Here is a 24265-nt window from a genome sequence, read left to right as displayed (position 1 = left end):
TCGCGCAACTGTATCCCGAAGGTGTGGGCCGGTAGAGTGAGGCAGAGCAGCCGGGATGGGAGACTTGAAGATGCCATTCGTTCTCTCTCAGGGTGTGGACACACTAACACACCTGCCCGTCAGACCGGGGCTGAACAAACCCCTACAGAACATCGGTTTGGCCCCTTTGGAAGAGAAAAAGGGAGTCGAAAAGACCGAAGGAAGCAAACGGGGAATGGGGGAGATTCTCTGTGCGTCCCCGGAGCTGGCCAGGCAGAAGGGTGCCTGGTGGAGTGGGCCGTGGGAGTGGAAGCGTTCCCCCGCCGGATGGAAGTCAGCTCAGCATCCTTCTCGGGTCCATCTCCACCTTCCTTGGGCCCCTGCCGGGGCACCTGGTTGTGAGTGGCGGCGGAGAAGGGCCTGGGAAGTTTGTGGCAACTTCTCCATCCCGGGAGCCACTCGGGCGCCGGGGCGCTCAAGTTGGAGCCGGGAGTTTGCAAGCCGCGGCACTCCGCCTTCAAGCCTTCGCCGACTGTAGCGAGGTCGGTCCTGGAGGGGCTGCCGTTATGCTTGCGGGTTTGGAGTTGGGCTGGAGACTGGAGAAGGTGCTGCACTCCTAGCAGGGACCGGGACATTTCAGGTGTGGTCTCGAGGTCCGCACCGTGTACCCATCCTGCGGTCGGGGCTCGAGCGCGGCGGTCTTCTCTTAGCGCTCGATTGTCGAGGCTTCCGGGGCGGCGGAGCGTGAGTTTAGGAGACCTCACTGAGAGGGACGAAGCAGGCAGGTGGCAGGTCCGGGGAAAGACGCGCATCCCGGGGAAACATACTGAGCGGGACCCTCCTGGGAAGGCCACAGTAGACTGAGAGGGGAGAGGGGCGTAGGGTTCTTGCTGGAAGTTTTGGCCCCAGCTTCCATCAGGGCGTTGCAAATTTCACTTACGAGTGTCAACCACAGGGTCACCTCTCAAAGTGCCCTCATTGGCAACTTTGACCTCTGCGCCCTTCCCTCGGCGAACTTTCTCAGCGGCATTCCGCTGAGACAAATGTTCTAAGACTTGGAGTCCACATGGTTGTAAAAGAGAGGGAAAAACAGAAAGGCTCCGTCTTCCCAGAAGAGAGCCTTTTTGTCCGTACTGGCTGGGGTTCCATTCCAGCATCCTTGGAGGCCGAGGGGACCTGACTTTTTCAAGAGGACAGTGGAAGGGGGTAAGAATGAGAAAATCGCGACCGCTCAGTGTCAAGTTTTGTCCTAAGCAGTTCCTGAAATATACAGTGTTTGTGAGTCTGATGGAGTAGCTCATAATATTGAAACTTTATTGACATTTATACCCTCTTTAAAAGTGAATTTTTCTTGAGATTTCAGGAATGTGAAATTTTTTCTGTACAGTAAAAAAAGTAGCTGCAAAACCAAAACGAACAGAAACCATACTTTAATACTGGGTGGGTGGGTCGGGGAGCCAAGTTTGAGATATTTGCTCTAAAAATCTTTAATCTGTTGTATAGTGCGAGTGCTAAGATTTAACTAAGTAGTCCTTTTTTTCTATTGCATATTATTTTAGTAGAACAGTAGTACATTCATATACTGGCTGCTCCAGTCTGCTGGCAAACATTAGCATTCAAGCTTACATTTTTGACAAATGTGCAGACAGGAATAGCATGAATAGGCATCTTAAATATTAACAGCCTAAGCATCTGTTGTGAAACAAATTTAATATATTTACACTGTTTTTCTCACATTGTTAGAAAAGGTTATAATAAGTGCATAATTTCAACTTTAGTTAGCAGAAGTAACTGGCTGCATCTTTCACTACCTCTCCAAGTGTTCAACACAATCACCAGACATAAATACATTAACTTGGTTAGGTACATTATTAAATATACTTTAAACAATGCACATACTATATAAAACATAACAGTAGCAAGATATATGTTTTCTATTTGTGCACATTTTAAATGATTATGCATTTTATAAATATAACAAACATGTTTTTTCTTCATCTCCATTTGACACTTATTACTTCATATTTTTTCTAATGGAAACAATCTTTTAAATGTAGAGTTATCTAGTCATATGTAATACATAATAAGTAAGCAGTAGCTGTAAAATACAAAGCATTGTTAAATTTGAATAGGGATAGATGTAACAAAATTATACAAGGGAAATAAAACCACTGTTCAATTTTGTATTCCCTTCTGAATAATGAATACAAATGATGGATGAAAAAGGAACAAATAGGGATTTCCCTCCTAAAGTACTAATGCCTTAAAATGTGGGGGTGGGGAGGAGGAGAGGGAAGAAAAGAGATAAAGAAGACCTAAAGAACTTCCAGAAGTCTGAATAGTTATTTCCAGAATCAATGCATTCCTCATTTTCCCACTAGCTGAAATATGTAATAAATAATAGTTCTTTGTATGTAAAAGTATTCAAAAGGAATGCCTTTTGTTCAGTTGTTTTAATAAATTAATATATTCTTTGGTTGATAATCTACAAAAGTAGCTCTTTTGTCTCCTGGCATCTGAAACAAGAGCAACAACAAAATGAATATTGGGTTATTTCTGCAAAAATGTCTGTTGCCAGCTATATGAACTTGTGGTATCATATGCTGAGTGATGGCTGAGAAAGACTACATTAAATTAGCAAAGACCGAAATATCTGGAGGAGATGTTCAGTTATTTTTTTCATGTGACAGGTTGTGGATTGTAAATTAGGCCTAAAAGGTCAGGTGACAGGCACCTGTTCCTCATTATTGTAAAAATCTTTTGGTTACAAACACTATTAAGCTAAACACAACATGGATATACAGTAGGGACATTATAAAGCACTCTAGTGGTTTTTCATCTGCTCTGTAAATTTCCAAAAGAGCCATCATAGATAGATACGCCCTTTACACAAACTCATCATTTCTTCCATACATGTTGTCTTGGATGACTGTAATTTATATTACATTAGTACTTGGAATTGATGAAGTATATAAAATAAATGCATATGACTGAATCAATTTTCAGACTATGTCTACACATGTGCAGGCAAATCCCAAATATTCTTTTTTAAACCTCCTCTTTTTTTCTTACATTCCATTAATTAATTACTAGTTTTTGTTCATGTTTTAAATAGAATCCTCCCCAAATTGTCTTTTATACCTTTAGAAAAAAGGAGTTCCCCTTTTCAATGATGCCATGAAATATTTTGCTTGGTATGTGTATACAAGGAGAAAATTAGTTGCTATATGCCATCATAGCTTTGTTGCTTCTCTAAAATGGGAAGAAAACCATATTTTGCCTGAGTGCTCTCAGGAAGGGGTCATCATTTGATCTTCACAGTTGCCACTTGAGAGAATTCAGTAGTATTTCTGTTGAAATTAGGAAGTGTGATATGAGTTTTATGAATAGTTTACCTTTAGATATTTCAGAGAGCAGAATAAGCATATGTATTGAGCAGACCAAAATGGCACAAGGTTGCAAAATATTAAAGGTACCAGTGTGCCTTTAATTACCAAAGGAGGATTTTGAGTAAATTCGATAACTCAGGTTATTAAATTCTCTGTTATTTAAATATGTTCTTTGTCTTTTTTTGGTTTTGTATAGTTTATGCTTATTATATTAAGTATTCATTTTTAGCTTTTGTGATCAAATTACAGAACAGTTATTACTCCTGTTTTTCAGATTGATTTGGGTTGCAAACTCCAAAACTCTGGGATGATTTTTACAAATTAGTTTACATTTTGACAGAACAGAGGTTCTGTAATTAATAGATCAGGCTCGAAAAATCATCCACATTAAAGTATATTTTCTGGTAAAATGAAAGTTATGTTTCAGCATGATGAGCATCAGGCTTCAGTAATCTGTTCCTCTTGTGGAATGAACACTTCCTACTTTGAGCTAGCAGGCACCTACTGTTTATTTACGCTGCATTAAACTGACAGCTCAGCAATCAGAGGGAAAATATTACTTACCTTCCTGAAGTAAATACCAGTTTATAGGTTAGTGCACATATTTATATTCCTGTCACCACTAAATAACGGCTCTGTCTCCATTTTAATATTTACCTATGCTATAATCCAGGGCTTCAGACTCTTCCTGGTTAGGGGTAAGGGTCGGGTGGAGTTTTTCTTATCATTTCCCAGTGGCAAAGCTTTAAAGAAAATCAATTTAATCTTCTCATTTCTGTCGTGTGAGAACCAGTTGAAAGAAATGTTCTGCACTTTTGCATTGTATAACATCTCTATAACATCAAACCCCCCAAAGAATCCACATGCCACTTAAAGTAGTCATCTTGGAGCAACCTCAGAACATATACGTTCAAATATATTTTAGTGTGTGTTTGCTAAATGAACTTTCTACAGAGTTCTAAATAGAATACTTAAACTATTTGATTCCTTAGATAATAACTTTGATAGAGAATCCTCTCTTCCAAGTCTTAAATAGAATGTTTTGGTTTTTAATGGTGCACTGCAAATATGAGAACAAAGTGGGGCTCATTGATTGATTGATTGATGCTGTTAGCTTTCCCCTGAAAATATTCTTGCGGACTTTATTGTTCTTGTTAATCTACCAACCTTAAAATGAGGGAGATTTCTACATGCTTATAATATTAAATGTATATTTTGTTGTTTTTAAATTAAAAGCCATTTCTCTTTCTCTTTTAACATCAAAATGCTGTTAAAGTTGAATTTCAAAGTTCATACTTTTGAGAAAATGCTTATTTTCACTTACATTCTGTAAGTAGCTCTTACACTCATCTACCCATAGTTGTAAGTCTCGAATCACATATTCCATAGACATCATAGCAGAATGTGGTCTTAATACAGCATATAAATTAGATCTGTTACACAGGGTTCTTCTCTTTCACTATACCAAAGAAAAAATGTCTCCTATGGTAATTTATATATCGTTCCTAAGTGCTGTTCTCAATGGTAAGTCTATTTAAACTTGATGTCTTCATAGAGTGTGATCAACACATTAGCACAGATTATTTAGTACTTTTGAACTTATGCCAACTGTACCTTTTGCTGTTTATTTTTTTTAAGTCTTTTTTAAGATCAGATATTTCATTTCAGAGTAAATAGATACAGATTGTGTGTATATATATTCAGGGTGAGATTTAGTAGTGTAGCATTTATCCAGCATATTGGCCTATTTTTATTCTTTCAAGTTATTCTGTATCATTTCCACAGTTTTTGCTGTCTGAAGGTTTGTAATAGAAATTCTAATCACTTCTTTCAATGGACTTTCAAGGATGTAATTCAGTTTATACGGTGATATAGTTTAGTTGTAAGAGATGAAAATTAGTTAACTGATACCCCAGTGTTTTTGTCCCTAGTTACTGTTGAAATTTGTCCAGTACAGATATTTAAATTTTGGTAAAGGTCTCTGTCTTGTAGTAAGAAATTAAGAGTTGGTTCAGTTTCCAGTGGAGGAAAGATCTTGCCAGGTAATACATTTAACTGAAAGTTTTTATTACATTCATCAATTACTTTAGAGCCCACTTATTGTTACACGCGTTTTTGAGTACTGAGAGGTGCGGGTCCCCCAAATGCGGCTGAAATGCTTGCAGAGGAAGCAGATGTCAGGCAGCACCGGGTTGTGCCTCTACTAGAATATCTGGAGCTGTGCTGGTCCCCCTCCTCTCTACCTCTCCCCCCACCCAGGTGTGCAGGAAGTAGAGGGCGTTATATTGGGTGAAGTGGGTGGACTCTACCCAGAGCTATGACCTGATTTGTGACGCACCCTCACAACTGCAGTAATGGTCCAGCTGCTTCACAGGCAACTGGTAACCACTTCATTTGGGGGATGCGTCTGCTTTGTTAACAGTGCCAGAGAGAACTTCGTTATTGTCACCTCATCAAAGACTACTTTTTGAGAGCTCTCCTGTAGGGCTAGATTCAGAGAGCAGCTTCTGATATTTGGAGGGTAAGTGCCAGGAAAGTTCCTACAATCAATTCCATGTGGAGAACCAGGGTCTCAGCCACAGTGCAAGAAAGGCATTTGGTGGTGGGGGAGGTCTTTGTTTTGGGATGTTGCTTTTTCTCCAATGTAGAAGATTTGGGACCAGATAACAAGAAAAATTCTTCAGTGGGCATTCTTTTTTTGGGGGGTGGTGAGATATCATAGCAAGCTCCCAGGAGAAATTATTAGATCTTCTTTCCTTGAGATATTGAAAGAAAAAGGTAGTCAGTAATCTGAGTGAGGGGGAATTTTTTAGATACATTTTTCCTGGAAACAAGGCATATAGTGGAGTTGATTGCTAGAGGTTCCTTTCTAAGTCTTGCTCAATGGTTTCTGATACGCTGTTAAGAGCATATAAATGACAATTTGGCCTTTTAATGTTTATAATGTTAAGGTAAAAGTTTTATGTTATAAATATTTTATTATAATAATTACAATAAATTAAATAGAACCTAGTGTATGTAGGTATCTTTTGAAATGGAGAGAGTCTTGAATATAGCATATCCATAAGTAGCTGTTTGATGTTGAATGCAATTGAGTTTTTCTGTTTCAGTGAACCAGACAATGGAAATCATTTGGGATTAACAAACAGGGCTATGTGATTCTTGATGTAGCAGACCTTTTTTTTCCCCAGAAAGTATTTTATCAGTGAGTGAAGTACTAAATTTGAATGCTTACAGTTTCAAATTTTAAAGGAATCTGCAGAATTGGTAAAATAATCCAAGTGTTTCCCATTGTACTTTCACCAACAGAAATGCATATTTAGATGTCCTGTTTAGTATTAGATTTCTCCAGATTGTGGGAGGAAAGGATCATATTTTAATAACTATGCTTTAAAAAAAAATCTTAGAAGTGGGCTACCTTTTAGGTGGTTTAAGAGGTCTCAAAAACAATTTAGAATATTATCTTAAAAGTTTTAAAATGACAGTCTCAGTTTGTATGGAGTCATTGTATTTTAATAATACTGTATGCTTATTAGTGTTATTAGAGCAGTAGACAGTTAATTACAGTCTTTTCTGAGACATGTTAACTGTATATTAACAATCATGTAAAAAAAAAGAATGATGTATACTCTTACATACAAGCTGCTGCTTGCTTGTCTTAAAAAAATCCTTTCAGAATGTATGGAGTCAGGTTTTTGGTCTATTATTATCAAAGGTTTTCTACTAAAACAACTTAATCTTTAAAACCTGAATGAGATGTACTCCTCCGGGTTTTGTTTTGTTTTTTCCTTTCTTTGTAATTAGTTAGTTTTGGCTTGGTAGCTTTTGCAGTGGCATTAGAAATTGTTGTCCCTCAGCGGTTTTTGCTTTCCCACAATATATTTTGAGTCGCCCACATTTTCTTGTTTCTGATGACTTCCGCCAACTACACCAAAGAACTCTCATTGAGGTGCTTTAGCATCTCAGTACTTCTTTTTTGTACCATTTGTCAGTGTTTCTTTATCCAAGTTATATTTCTTTACATTTCTTTATAACCTAATATTTAAGATACATTTGAGTAGTTGATCACAGCAGTCGTTCTAAGACTATTTCATTGTCCAAATCACAAACTATGGATTTTGCTTTGTCTTCTAACTTGGCAAAACAATGGGTAACTAAAATTAAAGAGGTTTAAAGCCGGACTTAACCTTAGACAATTCTATCAAATTTGTGAACTATTTGAATTCCACTGACTCATTTGGATTTGTAGATCCTCTAACCTTGTGGCATAGCACTTAATAATACACAAGTATGCCTGGTGCCTTTATGAAGTTTATAGATGCTGCTTGTTATTTATTTCAATGAATTATTAAACTACAATACAAGAACTTAAATGTAAGGTGCATGTCTGTGGTATGTAAAATAGGAGAAATGTCCCAGTTAACATTCTGTACCTTGCATGTATTAAGACTCAAAGAACTGCTAAATTAATAAAATAGTGAATTTAGCTTGTGCTGATAAGGATTTATTGGGGAAAGGGACTGTGTTCTGTCACTGGATTATCTGAAAGCAATCTACATATGCCCTAGTTTTTTTTGATAACTGAATGCTTTTCTTCTTTAACTTTGTGTTCTGTATCATTTTTTCTCTGGTAACCCTGGAGTTTTCTGTCTTATTCTCATTGTTTGACCTCTGGAATTAGACTGAGCATCTCTGTTCAGGTTGATGGTCCTTTGGTGTTTGGTTGTGGTGACAAACTATTCTAGAGTCAACACAGAGCACTTCCCTGAAGTCCTTGAGTTTGGCCACCGTGTAATGGTTTTCCTGATATTCCAGAACCAAAATTATTATGGATTAGTGCCAAGTCTGATTGGTCTCTATTTGTTTTTCCCTATAATAATGATTTTTCCCCCAATACCTTATTGAATAAATGTCAGCTGTGGTTATTGGATAAAAAGACATTTTTCATCATAGCTATATAATAATTTTACAATTAAAAAAATGCTCCAAGATTTAGTGTATTTATATTAGTGAGGATTTTACACCCTTCCTTAAAATTAATATTAGAGTTGCAAGAGGGTTGTGTTAGCTGCATCTAAGATAATCTGAGAAGTTCTGGGCATTCTATGAAAGTTATCCCCAAAAGACACTTCTTTTTAAAATGTCTTTTCTATTTAGTTGACATAAAGGAAAGTATCTCTTAAGTGATCCACTGCTGTGTGACCTATTACATTATCATGCACATTCTGTCTCTTTAAATGTACATTCTCCTCTATTTGCCCTATTAATTGTTGATATGTTGCCATCCAGGAGACAAAAATTAGAGCTGTAATTAAATAATCATGTGATGCTCCTTAGTGCCAGTGAGAGCAAACTCATTTTTCCAGGCCCTGATGGTCACTGATTATTGTATTACTACTGGCTTGCTTTATATTTTTAATGATTCTCTATCTACAGATTCCCTAACCACTGTCCTGCTTTTCAAAATGAAAGAAAGTAGAGAACATTCAGCCAGTCAATTGACTAGAAGTCCTCAGGGATGCAAGGTAGACATACCTCTTTTGCTTTTGGTTACCTGGCAGGTTCTTTGGGGAGGCTACATCAGTGGTGTGGTTGCCTGCCATTTAATTTACACTGGTGTTTTGGCTGGGATGAAGGCATATGGGGAATGCCAGGAGAATTACAAAGGGAGCCGGGTATTAAAATTCAGAAATGATTAAAATTGAAATAAAAGGATGCTGCTTCTTTGCCAGTACTCTGGCAGTCATAATGACACATAGAGATTAGTTTCCACCTTCATCTTTTCCTTCTTTCTCATTTCCTCTTGTTTATTGTTGACACATTTTCCTTATGTCTGTCTCCAGTCTCTGTATCTTTTTGCACCATTGTGCATTCCTACTTTGCCCTCTTTCCTTAAGCATAGAGAAGCCTACTTAACCTTATTATAACAATAACAGAATAGGTTATTAATATTTAATATGCACATATTAAAATTTCTCTCTCTTAAACATAGGTCAGCTGTATTATTATTAACTGGCATGTAATTTTTCATTTAAAATATTCTTATTCTGCTCCTTGCTGTTTCTGAAATGTAGTCTACTTTAGTAGTGATTTAATACATAATGTTTAGAAAACTGTGGTCGGCTAGTGAGAAAAGAACTTACCAGTCATGGATAATCAATTATGCATGAATTCAAATGTAACAGATGGAATCTGGTGAGTTAAAAGTTTCTCTTTGCCTTAGTGGTTTTTGTTTTGTTTGTCTGTTTGTTTGTTTGACACCTGTTTCTTATATATAGATAAACATTTAAAGTAGCAGGCAAGAAATTTCTATGTATCATTATTTTTTTCGTTAAAGTCAACTTGATTTTTTAAAGGTAAATTTAGGGGCAGAGAATTCATGAGGTCTTAGAGATTATCAGATTTACTCTGTCATTTTATAGATACAGAACTGATCCTGCTTTGCTTATGAAGGGTCATTCAGCTAACTAGTAGAGGAAGAAGCAAGACCCAAATTTAGTGCCGTATCTTTTCTCCACTACGTTTTCTTCTATGTTATTTATCCTTTCTTATGTGGGAGTTGCTTAATAATAGGGGTGTTACAGTATTTCTACGTCTTAAAGGATTTCTGATGATAACTGTGGTAAACTAGTTTTGAATTTTGTAATGCTCTCACGTATGACAGGCAAATGTGTCCATATATCTGTTATGCTTTATGTGTTTTATATATATACATATTCATACTCTTGGATGTTGGCCAAACAATTGGGTTTCCCAAATCTGTTGAGAATGTCACAAGATTTGGTTTATATTCCAAACTGCAGCATATTCTAGCTGAGAAGATGCCTTTATCCTTGCTTGCAGTGTTGCAAATTTTTAGTGACAAGACCCCTTTGTGAAAGGAGAATTAAAAAGTTGTTTTTGAGAGCTTTGTTATCACCAAAGACAGATGAAAAGTTTACTTTTCATTAAACGTAATGTGAATATTTAGTGTTTTTTCACTTGTAGAAGCACTAAAAGAACAGTGAGTATTGTCCATCTTTAAATCAATAGAATCAAAACACTTACACGCTGGTTCCCATCAAAAAATTTCATAAGTATGCTGTTTGTTTCTCTCTCAAGTGTATTTATATATATGTAGAAAACAGATGAAAATAGTTTTTACAGCATAAATAAAAATAAATGATTAAAAAATAGCCTCAAGGCTTACTAGTTCTTTATTTAAAGTTATACTGTAGCATTATTTATCAACTTTTTGCTTCATATCAGCTGCAAATTTGCATGTATATTTATAGTCTATGTTGGTTATCTAATAAATTAAATTGCACAATAAACACACTAATAAGGAAATAGGCACCTGCAACATAGATAACTAGGTATGCTCTAGCTACAGCTATACTGTGAAACTATTTTTTTAAGTACTTTATTTAATGCTACTGCACATAAAAAGTATGTATCTTAAATTTTTAATTTGGTTTCACTATGTATTCACATTCCTTAGTAATGCATCAGAAAAAATATAATACATGTTTGTAGGTACAAATTTCAATAGAATGTAATTTATACATGAATTTCCAATTTATTAGAAACTCCATTATTAATATTAAAGTCCCTAAAATAAAATCAGCAAGATAAGTGATAGGAAACAGAATATAGGAAAATATTATAGAAAAGTTATTGCAAATTATTACATGTAGAAGTAAATAATCATTACTATCACAAAAAAGTGAATGACAAAATTAAATTTGAAAGCCTTTTGGTGTTTTGTTTTTTTTTAAAATGGAAAATTTCTTTTCCTTTATTTAAAAAAATAGTATCTAAAGTCCCTATATATGGGCATTGTATAAGTCATTATGGAGAGGATAGTTATACAATTGTTACACAGCTATGACACTGCTACATGTAAGTATGATACTCTAAGCACTGTTTAATTGTAAGGGCCTGCTATTTCTTGAATATATTACATTTTTACTGTTTTGAAAAACATCTAAAAAGAATTTTGGGGCTTAAAGTACTCTTGTTTGTTTTTGTCTATGCTTCTTTCTCTTCTTTTGCTAAGATGTTGTAGGAAATTAAGCCTGGAAAGAGATCCATTTTCTTGCATCTGCGGGCCCTCAAATTAACTACTTTGGGTGGGATCTTGGTCTCTAATTACCGATTCATGTTAATTATCCTCAGGTCAGGTATTCATCATATGAATTAATTATCCAACATAGATAGACTGGACTGTGGCTGTTAGCAGGTAAGGACAAAGCAATGGAAGGCTGAGGGATGGGGAGGAAAGGGGTGGTTGTTCAATGTGTTGTAGCTCATTGTTTCTGTGAAGCTTGGCTTGACGTTTTAATGGTAATATATATCTGCCCATCTTAGAAATAGATGAAAGATTGCTGTGCTTTAGTTTGGTATTAAACTTCTAATTTGTTTCAATAAATTTCAAGCATTACAGTGGTATTTAATCTTTGCCCAAATGTGATGCATTTGTTTCTGCTGGTGGCTTTCCTTCCGGATGGACAATCCCTGGTCCAATGCCTGGGAGTGATGGATATGGCAATACGATATCAGATATTGCCTTTGGCTGATGCTCCCCTCGGAATAACCTAGTCTGGGATTCGGGCCCATTGTAACCTTAAATGGTTTGCCCTCTACCTCTTATTAAGCCAGGAAAGGTTAGCAATAATATTAACATCGCTAAGAAAAATTTGTTGGTAGGTTTTGGCTAAAGGGTGATTGGGAATGGTTGCTCCTTAACTTCATTGGAATTAAAATCCTCTGAGCTTCCTGCGAGTGTTAAAAGCAAAGCAGTGAGGGCTGGGATGTCATGAACAATCTGAAAATTTTGGTTCTGCTCAAAAGCAATGACATAGGAAATAAGTTGAACTGTTTTCAGGGAGGAGAAGCCCACTCAAGGTTGAAAAGTTTTCTGGAAGAGAAATCACGCCAAACTATGTTGAAAAACAACAGAGAAAACTGGGGTGTTTCTGAAGTCTCCAGTAAATAATAGACTGGTTTTAGAACTCTACTTCCATGTGTAATTTTGCGGTTAGTAGCTTATGTTTGTGATGATAAACCATATACCTACACAGGATTTCTGGCACCCCAGTAAATCTCAATCAAGTGCCCAATTACTACTTTATCATGGTTCTTCAAACAGTACACCTTTATTCACCAAATGAATGATCTAATTGCTTGTCCCAACCTCCCCCCCCACCCCCCATTTTAAAAATCTTCAATTACTTTGAAATAAATGATAACCTGTGCATAGATTCCTAAACATTTTGGGTCACTGCTGTTTCCTAGAACAGCCTTAACTTTTCCAGATGACCCCTTAGGGGTATCCTACCAGGCATATTTGATTACCTATCTCAAAAATATTACCTAACAGTGGATGCCAAACCTGACTGCACATTGGAGTCAATGTGGAATTAAAAAACAAACAAACAAAAAACTGTCTGCTCTCACCCTCAACCATTCTGATTTTATTGCTGTAGGGTGCAACCTCGGCATTGGGATTGTTGGACGCTCCCAAGTAATTCTAATATTCAGCACATTTTGTGAGCCATTGAGCTAACCTTTGATTCTAGCACCTGGGATCAACCTAAGATATTTTTCAAGTAGCATTTTTAGAAGCAGTCACTCAAACAGTTCTTGAATTCCTTCCCTGTGGTAGCAGGCACTGTGAGACCAGGAATATAAGCATCAGTAAGCACTCGAGATGCTTGCAGTCTTGCAGTTTGGAGGGGCAGACCCATAAACATGGAATGCACATAGCAGGACAGGTGGAGTCATGGAGCATTGAGGAAATAACAGCTGGAGAAGGCTTTGTATAGAGGAGGTGAAATCCAGCTGAGTGTTAAAGGAGATGGCAGAAGGGAGATTCCAAGGTGAAAAGGGACAGCAGGAGCACTCCAGGTGGCAAGGAGCCATGGGAAAAAACTGGGCTTCCGGAAACTGTAATTACTTTGTTGGTGCCATCTACACTGGAGGACTGAACAGTGTTTGCAGGACTACGTCCCTTTCCCTGCTCAATTCTGGATCTAGGTCTAGATAGAAATACCAATTTCAGTGGAATTATTACCATTGTACCTTATCAAGGTATTGATCCATACAGACATCTACGGGAGGAAATGTAGCTTTTAAAAATTTTGTTCAGTAAATTCTTGTTAATAAAAAAGTAGTATCTCTGGGTAAAAAGCCCAGATATTCTGTTGGATCCTAAATGCCAACTGGAATGGCAGCTCATTTCCCTTATCTAGTGCTCTCAAAACTAGCTTTGACATTGCCTTTTCTTTGCTCAGCTCTAATGATGACCACAAATTACTAGTGGGTATTTACATTCACCTCAAAATGATTAGGAAATAACTTGGATCACTATCATTCTAGCTTTAACTGAAACCCTGCTTATTAGGAAAAACAAAAACAAAAACCCTTAAGCTAATATTTAAGAGTATGTTATCATTACTCCTTTATCTCTTCCGTGAAATTGTCAAGCCTGTTGCCATTATTTTCTACAGTACACCATTGTTTGTTTGGTATCTGGATGCCCTCCCAGTTTGGGTAGGTATCTTTACTAAAGCTTCCCAAAGAGTCATTTCTAAGGGCAGCCATACTTATTTAATGTAAGGGGTGGGGCAGGGGTGGCTCAGTGGTTTTAACCTTCATCTATGAGGAATTTAAATGCTAATGAAAACAGCATATGGGGTAAACACATATTATTTCAAATGTATTAAAGGATACTTTCAAATACAGACATATCTAGAAAGTTATCTTAAATTAGTGTCCAGTGAAACAGTCTTATTCCATGCAATTTTATAGATTTATGGGCTAATTCTAAAATGGAAAATGGTTTCAATTTTGACATCATTAGAATGTCTGAGAACCATTAAGCACCTCTTAAGACTCCTCCTGGCCAGGTCCTGGATACACTGAGTCATCTTATATAGGAGTTCTCTAGAACAGCACTGACCACCAGAACTTTCTGCAATGGTGGAAGTCTTCTATAATCTACACTGTCCAGTACAATGGCCACTAGCCACATTGGGCTATTGAGCACTTGATATGTTGCCTGGAAACTAAATTTCTAATTTTATTTCATTTTGATAAATTTAAATTTAAATGATATAGTTACCTTCTTCACTGTTCCTTTCTCCTCACTTCTGCAGTGTCTAAAAGGAACTGATATTGTAATAAACTGTGGAAGTTGATTGCAAATAACACCATGAAGTTTTGCTCCCACTTATTCATTCACATAAACATATTACCAGGACTGCATGAAATCTGGTAACATGGCAGTGAGCAAGGCAAATACAGTCTCTGCTCTCTCATGGGGCTTATAGTCTAACCTGGGAGACATCTGTTAAACCAATAATGACCCAAATTGTGAAAAGACTGTAATGATTGTTACGAAGGAGGAACTGAAGAGGCTTTGAGTATCTAACGGGAGTCATACCTTCTTGTAGGTTTAGTCGAAGAGTTTGTAATCAGAGTTCCATTACTCGCTAAACAAGGAAAGCATGAGCAGGTTCCTTTCCCAAATTGGAGGCTGGGTCAGATTGGCTGCAGGAGCCAGCACTCTTGGGATCCAGGACTCTCAGAGTATGGCAGCTGGAGCGTGCCATGCCATAACCCCCGAAGTCGTGGGAATCTGTCTGATTAAGCTGCAGGCGCATGCATACTGCAGACTTCTGAACCTGATGGAGTAGACTAACTCCTAAACCATATGCAGTTGTGATGATGTTGGTCACATATAAGATGTGAGAAGAAGGGTGCAAATGTTTACAGGATATTGCATTTCCTCTCCAACATATGTTTTGACAAAGTTCTTTAGGCTCCAGCCCCGGCTCTTTCCTCCCTGCTCTTAGAAAGTGATATTTGGTCCATTCAAGAAACGATGTGGAAATCAGTCCTGACATCTCAGAAAGACAAAATGAGACACATGACGACAAAACATATGGCCCAAGTAGACATCCTTATATGGCCAACACAGACCGTATTCCCAGAAATTCATGTGCAGAAAACACCACCTGCAGCTAAAGCCAAAAGACAAAGAGTTGTCACGACAAAAAGAGCAATATGCTACATAAATTGTGCTGCTTTAAGAGTGTAGAGAGATAGCCAACTGCATTTGAATAAAAAAAGAAAAAAAAAATGTCCTTAGAAAGTCCTGTGGTGGTAAGCATTGCTTTGCTAACACAGTCACTGGCAGAGTTGCCATATCTTAAAAGCGTTCGAGTTCTAAATGCTTTCTCTGTTTATTACAAATGTATGTGCTATTCAGAACTCTGAATGTGTTTTAATGCTTTCGGATATCTGCCTGCATATTTATCTTAATACATTGCCATCTGAAACATGCAGTAGTCCTTTCATTATTAAGTTTTCAAAATCTTGTATATCTGTTACGGTATTTTATCTTTGCTACCTTTGTGTAGCCAGTATGAATGCATTCTCATGTGATAAAAAAATCGATACACTCTTTTAACCGTATATCCACATGTTAAATAAATAGTTCATGTATTTGAGTTGTAATATTTCATGTTCCTGAGGTTTTCTATTTTGATAGCAAAATAGTTTATTTTGTTTGAACTTTTCAATGCTTGTTTGCATCTTTATTGCTAAATATAAAGACACCTGTATAGAATTAGATGATTTTTTTTTCCACCCCAGAATGATAGTTTATGCTCACATATGCCTAGGAAGGTGTTATTTTCTTAATTATCTTTCTTCTTTATTTCTTTATTTTAATCTGGGTTCACACTAGCCAATACTTAATGGCTGTAATGAATGTTCTTTGAGGGTAGAAGATACATAATAATTAAGTTTGTCAATATAGTATACCACTTGGAGGACATAAACCTGTGTGCCATTTGACTTATGTCATATCTTATAACCATATATTTCAGGAATAAAGAATGTGCTTGGGAGAAATTAGTATGTGTTTGCAATTAATAGAGTTATGTTATACTGTGTTGGGTATTCTTCATCATAAAGTCATTATTAGATGCCATTAATAGAGTCTTATTTATTCTGTTTATCATTTTCCAAGGCCATGCCTATCCTTATTACATACTTTTATGTTTTGTGTTTATGCATCAGTTTGTGATCAGTTTGTATAAAAGGTACTATCAGATTTAAAGATTTTTATTTCAGTTCCCACATTACATTAGAATTGAGCGGGTCATTAGGAGGCTAAGCCAATCAGAAAGCTTCGTGTCTTATTTATTTGTTTAAATGATGGAATAAATATATTTGCACTATTGTATTCCAATTTGTTTTGATTGAGATTTTCTGTAACCATTTTTTAGTGTTCTTTTCTTTTTGCTCAAATTTTTACCTAAAGCCTTTTTTTTTTTCCTTTTTGTTTTTAACATTCAATGTGAGGTGAAGTTGCATGGGCAAATTGTTTTTTTGTAGTCTACTTAATTTTTCTTTATTTTCTTCTTTTTTGCTATTATGTGAAAGTTTGCACAGAATGATACTAGAATGCATTGACCCTACTAAAAATAAGGTATGTTTCAGTGAAACATGTCAGACAGTACCAGTCTGAAGCAACTATTAAAATATCCACCTAAGAAATTCCAAGTTTAACCTATTATATTGCAAAAATGATTGTTAGAGATAATTGTTAATCTGTTTTTTCTTTAGCATATCAAATATCTTTTTTCTCTAAGTTTAAGTACCCCCATCTACAATACCAACTCTGACAGAAGTGCCATATTTGCCATATTTGTATATTTACTTATTGAATATATTCTTATACTTTCATTAAAATATCCTCCTTGATATGTCGCACATTTCAACTTCTAAAAATGTAGTATCATTTGGGCTTTTAGTAAAGATTGCCTTATATTTAGTTTCTTGTCTTTTATGTTGTGTTTTTGTTTTTTACTATCACAAGTTCTTTCTTTTGCTTAAGGCTTGGGTTTATGTGTGCTAAGATTCATGGTTGCTTTCCTCAATTTTGACTAACCTTTCTGGTTTGTGGGTGAATCTTGGTTGCCATTAGAGTGACATATTTTCATTGTGTTTCTCTTGAACTTGTCGTCCCCACGGGACCCTCATTTTCCTATACTTTATCTTCTGCTTTTCTTAGATTTCTAATGTAAACAATGGGTCTGAGTGTATTGGTAGCTTTAAAGAGCTTAATTTGCATTTTCCTTGTCTCAGTACTTAACTTGTTGCTTTTCTATGTGTAACAATATTCATCTGACTGATTTTCTCTTTTCCCTATTAGTGTATTATGAAAAATAATTCTTATTACATTTTGTTCTTGTTGAAGGATTAACTGCCTTCAGGGTGCAAGATGGAAGTACTAAAACCTAAGCCATAAATGCTGCCTCTCTATTTTGGGCGAGATTGTAATGTTCTTCATTTTCATGTGAACCTTAGTTAACAGATGAACTAAAGAACAGGATCAATCTTATGTGCTACTATTTATCTGGGCAATTTACCTTAAATACAGCAGTTGTATTTATTGCCACAACAGATCTGTTTACCAACGCAAACTTTTTGGTCTTTCACCCGATAAAATTATTTTAAGAATAGTGGCATCTTTTCCTTTGTAATAACAAGTCAGATCTCTTTGAAGTGACCCAAATTTTGTTTAAGTCGGTCACTATGGGCTCCGTGTTTCTTCCATCAAAGTGTTCTGTGGTTCAGAAGTGAGAGAGTTTTGAACCTACCTCTGACTAGTACAAAAAGCTGTTACTTAGTTCTTTTTTAAATTTTCGCTCTTAGTTTAGGGACAACTCTTCTTTGAGGATGAATATTCCTGAGAGCGTTTCACGGCTCCTGGACTTAACTCCTCTGAAAACGTTTCAGCAGCCTCTGCCCTTCTCCAGAGAGATCTACCTCTTGACTCCCCCCTCAGCCACTTCCTGCAGTCCCCTTACCCCAGTCCTCGGCTCCAGTCACCTGCATGCCGGGCCCCTCTCCCGCGGGGCCGGTGCGCCCTCCCTGCCTCGCCTGTCCTTCGGGTGCACGCCTGCAACGCTCCTGGCGTAATCCTTTTTGTGGCTTTTGCGGCGGGTGGGTGGTTGGTTAGTTTTCCCCCTGGACCTCGCCCCCTCCTTCCCATCACTTTCATCCCCCGCCAGTCCTGCCCCTCCTCCCTACCCGCTCACGCTAGCACACCTGCCCCGGCCGCCTGCGCACCGCGCGCTCCTCTCCCAGCTCCGGAGGACGCTGCCAGGGAAGCCCCCTCTCCGCCCCTCTGCTTCCCCCACCGCAGCCCCCACGGCGCGCCTAGCGGCGGCCGGCCCCAACCCTCACACAGCGCCCAGTTATTCTGGGTATTGTGTGTAATAAATGTCAGGCCGCCTCACTCTAATCAAGCTCATTACAAATTCTTGCGCGCCCGGGGCCGGAAATCGTGCGCTTCCCCCTCCCCCCTTTCCCTCACTCATTCACTAGTTACTTGTCTTTCTGCTTTTTAACTCGCCGCCCCCGCCCCCGCCCCCAATCCCGGCCCTCCTGCCCGGGTTTTAATCCCCATCCCTTTTCCGTCTTCTCCTCGCACCCTGCCCACCCCCCCGCCGCCTTCCTCCTCCGCTCCTCACCCCCTTCCTCCTCCTCCTCCTCCTCTCCCTCCCCCTCCTCCGCCGCCGCCGCCGCCGCCACTTTCTCGCTCGCTCCCGCTCCCCGGACGCGGCGGATGAGGCGGCCCCGCTGGGGAAGGGCTCGGGGCGGCGGCGGGCGGCCGGGAGGAGGCTGCGTGCTCGGGGCTGGGGCTGCGAGCGGGGTGATTTTGTATTAAAATGAGGAGGAGGAAGAAGAGGCAGCCACAGCGGCGGCGGCGGCAGCAGCGGCGGCAGCAGGAGCAGTGGCGTGGAGGGCTGCAGCCCGGGCGGACGCGCGGAGCCGAGCTGGGCACGGCGGCGGTGGCGACAGCGGCCGGGATGAGTCAACTAATAATTTAATGGGGGCAGAGACGGCAGCGAGGGGGAGAGCTAGAGAGAGAGAGAGAGAAACGGCCCCGGCCGGGGACTTGCGCTCACACGCACGCACACGCACACAGACACACACACACACCTCTCCCTGTGCCACCCAGCAACAGCCGGCCTCGTCACAACAACAACAGCAACAGCCGCCCTCTAGCTTGCCCGGGGACCGAGCATAAAGCCAGGGCGACTCCAGAGGACGCTCCTCCCCCCCTTCCCCCTTTCATTTCAGAAAACTCCTGATCAGTTTTGTTAGGGTTTCTGGGTTCCTTTTTCCCCCAAGTCCTAGTGCCATTGTGGTGCTCGCTGTTCACCTCGGACTCTGGCTGAGTGAGAGCCTGGCGACTTTTTGGGGGGGGAGGGGAACGGGGAGTTTGTTGCTGCTGAGGCTGTGGTGGTGGCTGGGGGTGCCTTCTGATTCTCTTCCTCCTCCCCCTTATCCCCAAACCCTCTTTCTCTCTCCACTCACTCGGCTCCCCAGACGCACGACAGCCCCGCGTCAATGGGCAGGGAGAGGGTCCTCGAGGCTGTTGTCAGCGAGGGCAGAATCAAAAGTGGCATTTTTGTGCCTTCCCGGGGCTTTTTTCGCGACCCTCTGCCCCTCATTCTCGCTATCCCCTGGTAGATGCCCGCGTTGGGGGTGCGAGACTGTGGGAAGAAAGTTTAAGGTTTGTTAATATCAGTCTCATTTGCTGGGGAGGGGGGGTGAGGGCGATCGGAAGTGGGGGGGGCGAGGTGGCCTTTCCCTCACTGCGTTCTCCGGGGTTGTTGAAGAATAATATTGCAACTGACAGCAAGAAGTAGACTTTCTGTCCTCACACCGAATAATCCGAGCGAGCAGGAGGGAGGGAAGGAATCGAGAGGATCTTTTATTCCTTTCTGGAGACCTTACCCGCAGTGGGTTTTTTTTTTTTTTTTTTTTCCTTCCCTTTTAAAGCGAATCCTCAGTCACCACCTCGCCTCCCCAGCACCACCACAGTGTACAGCTCATAACGGGTTTTGCTTTGTTTTTACAAACTCCCCCCCCCCCCCCCAACGAATCACTTGTCAGATCAATTTTATCTTCTCCTTCCTCTTTACTTCCCACTCTCCCCTCCTCCCCCGTTGAAAACCCCATTCTCTGAGGTTAGGCATTTTACAAACCATAATATGTTGTTTTTCGAATTGTGATTTTTTTTTTTTTAACCCCCATCTCCCATGGCTACTCTTTTAGACGTTTATTTCTGCCCTTCCCCCGCTTAGGGGGCGGGGGTAAGGGGAGAGAAAATAATACAATTTCAGGGGAAGTCGCCTTCAGGTCTGCTGCTTTTTTTTTTTTTTTAATTAAAAAAAAAAGGACATAGAAAACATCAGTCTTGAACTTCTCTTCAAGAACCCGGGCTGCAAAGGAAATCTCCTTTGTTTTTGTTATTTATATGCTGTCAAGTTTTGAAGTGGTGAGTTTCAGGTCGGTTTGGCTAATTTCACTCAGTAAAACTGCCGTGTTTCTGTTTCTAGATAGTACTTTGCTTCTTTGTCTCTTTAAAAGGTCACAGTGAAAGCTTGGCCTGGATCGCACCGGCCATATGGAATGGATAAGGGCACAATCTCTTAAATGTGATTGTGGGGTTCTGTTGGGCCGTGGGAGGCGATACAGCAAGGAACTCATTGAAAAGTATCCTATGTTGCAAAAAAATAGGTTCCTGAAACCGGAATTTCGTGCATTTCTTTCTTTTTAAAGGAAATAATTGCTGTAACTCGGTTCACTGTTTTATTCAGTAATTATCATATATGGACTTAGTTTATGAGCAGGGAAATGGGATTTTGAGAAAGTGGCCCTCTTTCTGTGTGCCAGCCAGATGTTACACTAAAATTGATTTTAAAATGGGTAACTCAAAAGAAACTCTTCAGTCTGTCATCTGTTGAGACCATAGTTACTTCCCGCTGCTGTCAGTCCTCGTAGGCCTGATGGAGGTTGCTCCTTGCAATTCCAAACTATGGTTTGGTGAACTTTAGCCTTGGGCAATAGAGTTTAAATGAGTAAATTGTGTGTTTGTGTGTGTGTGTGTGTGTGCATGTAATTTTGCTTTGTAACGTACGGCTTTTTACAAGATGACTGTTTACTAGATGCTTGTAAGTGGGAATCGTAAGGACAATTTTGCATGACCTATATGATGTTTTGATCATCAATACATTAACTAAATTATCATCTATCATTTCCGTTTGCTGTACAGTTTGTAGTGCTGTTAAGCCTCATGACTTCTTAATATGTTTTGTAGCATTAACTTTGATGCTATGGTCTACTTTTTATTCCTCTTAAATTGCCCTGAGGGTTAAGGATTTTCTTTTCAAATCATGTGTTTTAAAATTCATCTTCTGCTCTAGGGTAAGGCAACCAATTTCAGAAAAAGCAGCTCTGTATTATAATCCATATGAAACATAAGAGTGTTTTGAATAAGTTAATAATCATCACTCTAATTTTGGCTTTAAACTGCAGTTTAATATAATGGAAAAGAGTAATCTTGATAAAAAGTGGTTAAAAGAGGCACATTTATTGTTAATGAACCTCATAACCAAAAACAGATGGGACCTCTATCAATGATAAACCTTTAGTTCTCAGTGTGCCACCCTGGAATAAATAGCCATTATTTCCCAAACTTTATAATCCTTCAGTTGGCCTTCTTAAGGTTGCTTTTAAACCTCCAGATTAACATTGCCCCCCATTCACCCCTTTTCTTGATTATATGGGAGAAAGTATGGTTAAAAAGAGGGAAAAGATATTTATAGAAAGGCTATTGTAATGCAAACTACCTTTGAACAAATCCAGATCTAAATAGCTTGTAGACACTTTTTTTTTTTAAGTACAGGGTTTATGTTGAATTACTAGACAGTTGAAGGGAAGTGGTCATATCATATTCTCTCTGGTTGTCCTAAATATGATTGCCTTAGTATTTGTACTTCAAGTACCATGAGATTTCATAAAATAATTCTGCTCACCTGTTCTTGTCAACTCTAGTTGAAAAGTGTATTTTGAGAGTTTGCCATTGTAATAATAAGTGCTTTGTTGTAAACAGTATGAAAAATTATGTATAATATAACTGAAAATAATTATGTTAATGTTTTCCTGAAGTTGATTAAGATGTTCACTTCACTGCATACTGAGATTATTTTTGACAACTAGAGATTGTATTTTACTAATATCAAGATTTTTAAAAAGTGAGCTTGGCACTTCAACCTAATATGTATGTATCAAAGTATTTTCATGCTTTTTACTATTTAAGTTGCTTGCTAGCAACATTCTTTACTAACGTATGCCTGAATTTTAATTAAAACAAACATGTTGTAATGCTTCAGTAGCTGGGATATTTGAAGAAACCCTCCACTTCTTCCTGTTTGCTTAGGAGTGAAATGATCCAGTCACATGTTTGACCCAAGCCTTGTCTAGATCTCTAACAGGTCAGATAACTCTTGAAACTTTGATAGGAGAAAACTTTTCTATATGTTAACATGTAAAGCGAATGAGGAATTTAAAAGGCAGTTACAAGTTTACAACTTTCTTTGGAGATTCTATTAATATATTTTTTCCCATACAAATTAAAATGTTTGTAAAAAAAATGTAAACATATACTTTAGATTTAATATTTTGGACTGTGATAAGCTTTCTGTTCTTGATTAAAGTGTTGCTGTTGTATTCTGTTGTGTTTCTAATTTTTAAAAATTGGGACTATATAAATACAATGTATTTCTTTTTAGCTATACTTGTGATAATTCTTGTTCTAAAAGTAAATCCCTCCCTCCTCACACTTAGTTTTGTTTGTAGGTGACAAGTTACATTTTTACTTGTGTGTTGGTAGTTTCCATAAATTATTCTGTTAATTTGAATGAAAAGATAATGCTGTTATTAAGAAATATGGTAACATGTGCCTTGTATTTTTTCTATGTAAGCAACTTTATGAATATGTTATATTTGTGAAGAGAGATATCTGGGGATAAAACATTTGCGTAGGATACACACACACGTACACACAGTTACCCCCACCCAATTATAACATGTCTTCTTTTTAAATTCTGGCAGGTGATCTTTAGAGGGTAACTGAGTATGGATCATTTGAACGAGGCAACTCAGGGGAAAGAACATTCAGAAATGTCTAACAATGTGAGCGATCCGAAGGGTCCACCAGCCAAGATTGCCCGCCTGGAACAGAACGGGAGCCCGCTAGGAAGAGGAAGGCTTGGGAGTACAGGTGCAAAAATGCAGGGAGTGCCTTTAAAACACTCGGGCCATCTGATGAAAACCAACCTTAGGAAAGGTAAATACTTTGGAGCCAAATCATGGAATGCTGCAAGCCCTCGTGTCTACCAAAGGCCACTTTCTGTGGGGGTGGAGAGGCAGAACATGTCTTTGTACATTCTTTCCCTTGATTTTCTTTCTGATCTGAAATTAGTTACATTCCTGGCTGCAGTGTCAATCACATTTGGAAAATGCAGGCTCTGTGCTTGCAGGGAGCATCTAACTCCATTACAGACTGGAATTGTTGGACGTTCTGGATGGTCAAGACTGAATTAAATATAATCGTCTTCTACTAGGTTTCCATTGATAAGGTATTATTGTAGAAGAGGATATATAGGTGGCTGTTTCTTAAACCAATTAAGAATAAGACATTTAGGTTGTTTGAGTGTACTGCCCTAGCTTTTTCAAGAGATTACTAGTTGTAAGGCAGGTTCAGAGATAATGGAAATCGTATGTGATCTGATACAAAAGTTTTGTGATGTCAGTTTTCGTTGTTTATTCTCCTAAGAGCAAATTCATTATTTAGCAGTGAAAAACCTGATGATTCCATTTTTTTTTTGGCTGTGATTGTGTGTTTTGGATAAAGGAAGGGCAAATTTAGGCCAGTTTATAAGGGGAGGATGTGTAACTGTATGACGCCTTTTTACCAATTTTATAATAAATTGATGAAGTTTAACAACTTTGACATTGTATAAATCAGTGCCTATACTGAATAG

At 38.6% G+C, this 24265-nt stretch overlaps 1 protein-coding gene across 4 annotated transcripts in view; it reads left to right on the top strand.

Moving 5' to 3' along the window:
- The window catches only part of SATB1 (SATB homeobox 1), a 97172-nt gene that overhangs the window by 1086 nt on the left and 71821 nt on the right, over positions 1-24265 (top strand). For 2 of the 4 annotated variants that reach the window (XM_037845639.1, XM_037845635.1), the window contains exon 2: positions 23334-23568. In XM_037845639.1, the coding sequence (XP_037701567.1) occupies positions 23358-23568 (211 nt within the window). In that variant the 5' untranslated portion in view covers positions 23334-23357. Of the gene's footprint in view, positions 1-20224; positions 20716-23333; positions 23569-24265 lie in introns of those variants that run through there. The other 2 variants (XM_037845645.1, XM_037845634.1) reach the window with 2 other exon arrangements.

Source organism: Choloepus didactylus, chromosome 1 (genome assembly GCF_015220235.1).
Source record: "Choloepus didactylus isolate mChoDid1 chromosome 1, mChoDid1.pri, whole genome shotgun sequence".
Taxonomy (NCBI): Eukaryota; Metazoa; Chordata; class Mammalia; order Pilosa; family Megalonychidae; genus Choloepus; species Choloepus didactylus.
The sequence above is the reverse complement of the archived record's forward strand: the minus strand, read 5'-3'. Positions and strand labels throughout refer to the sequence as shown.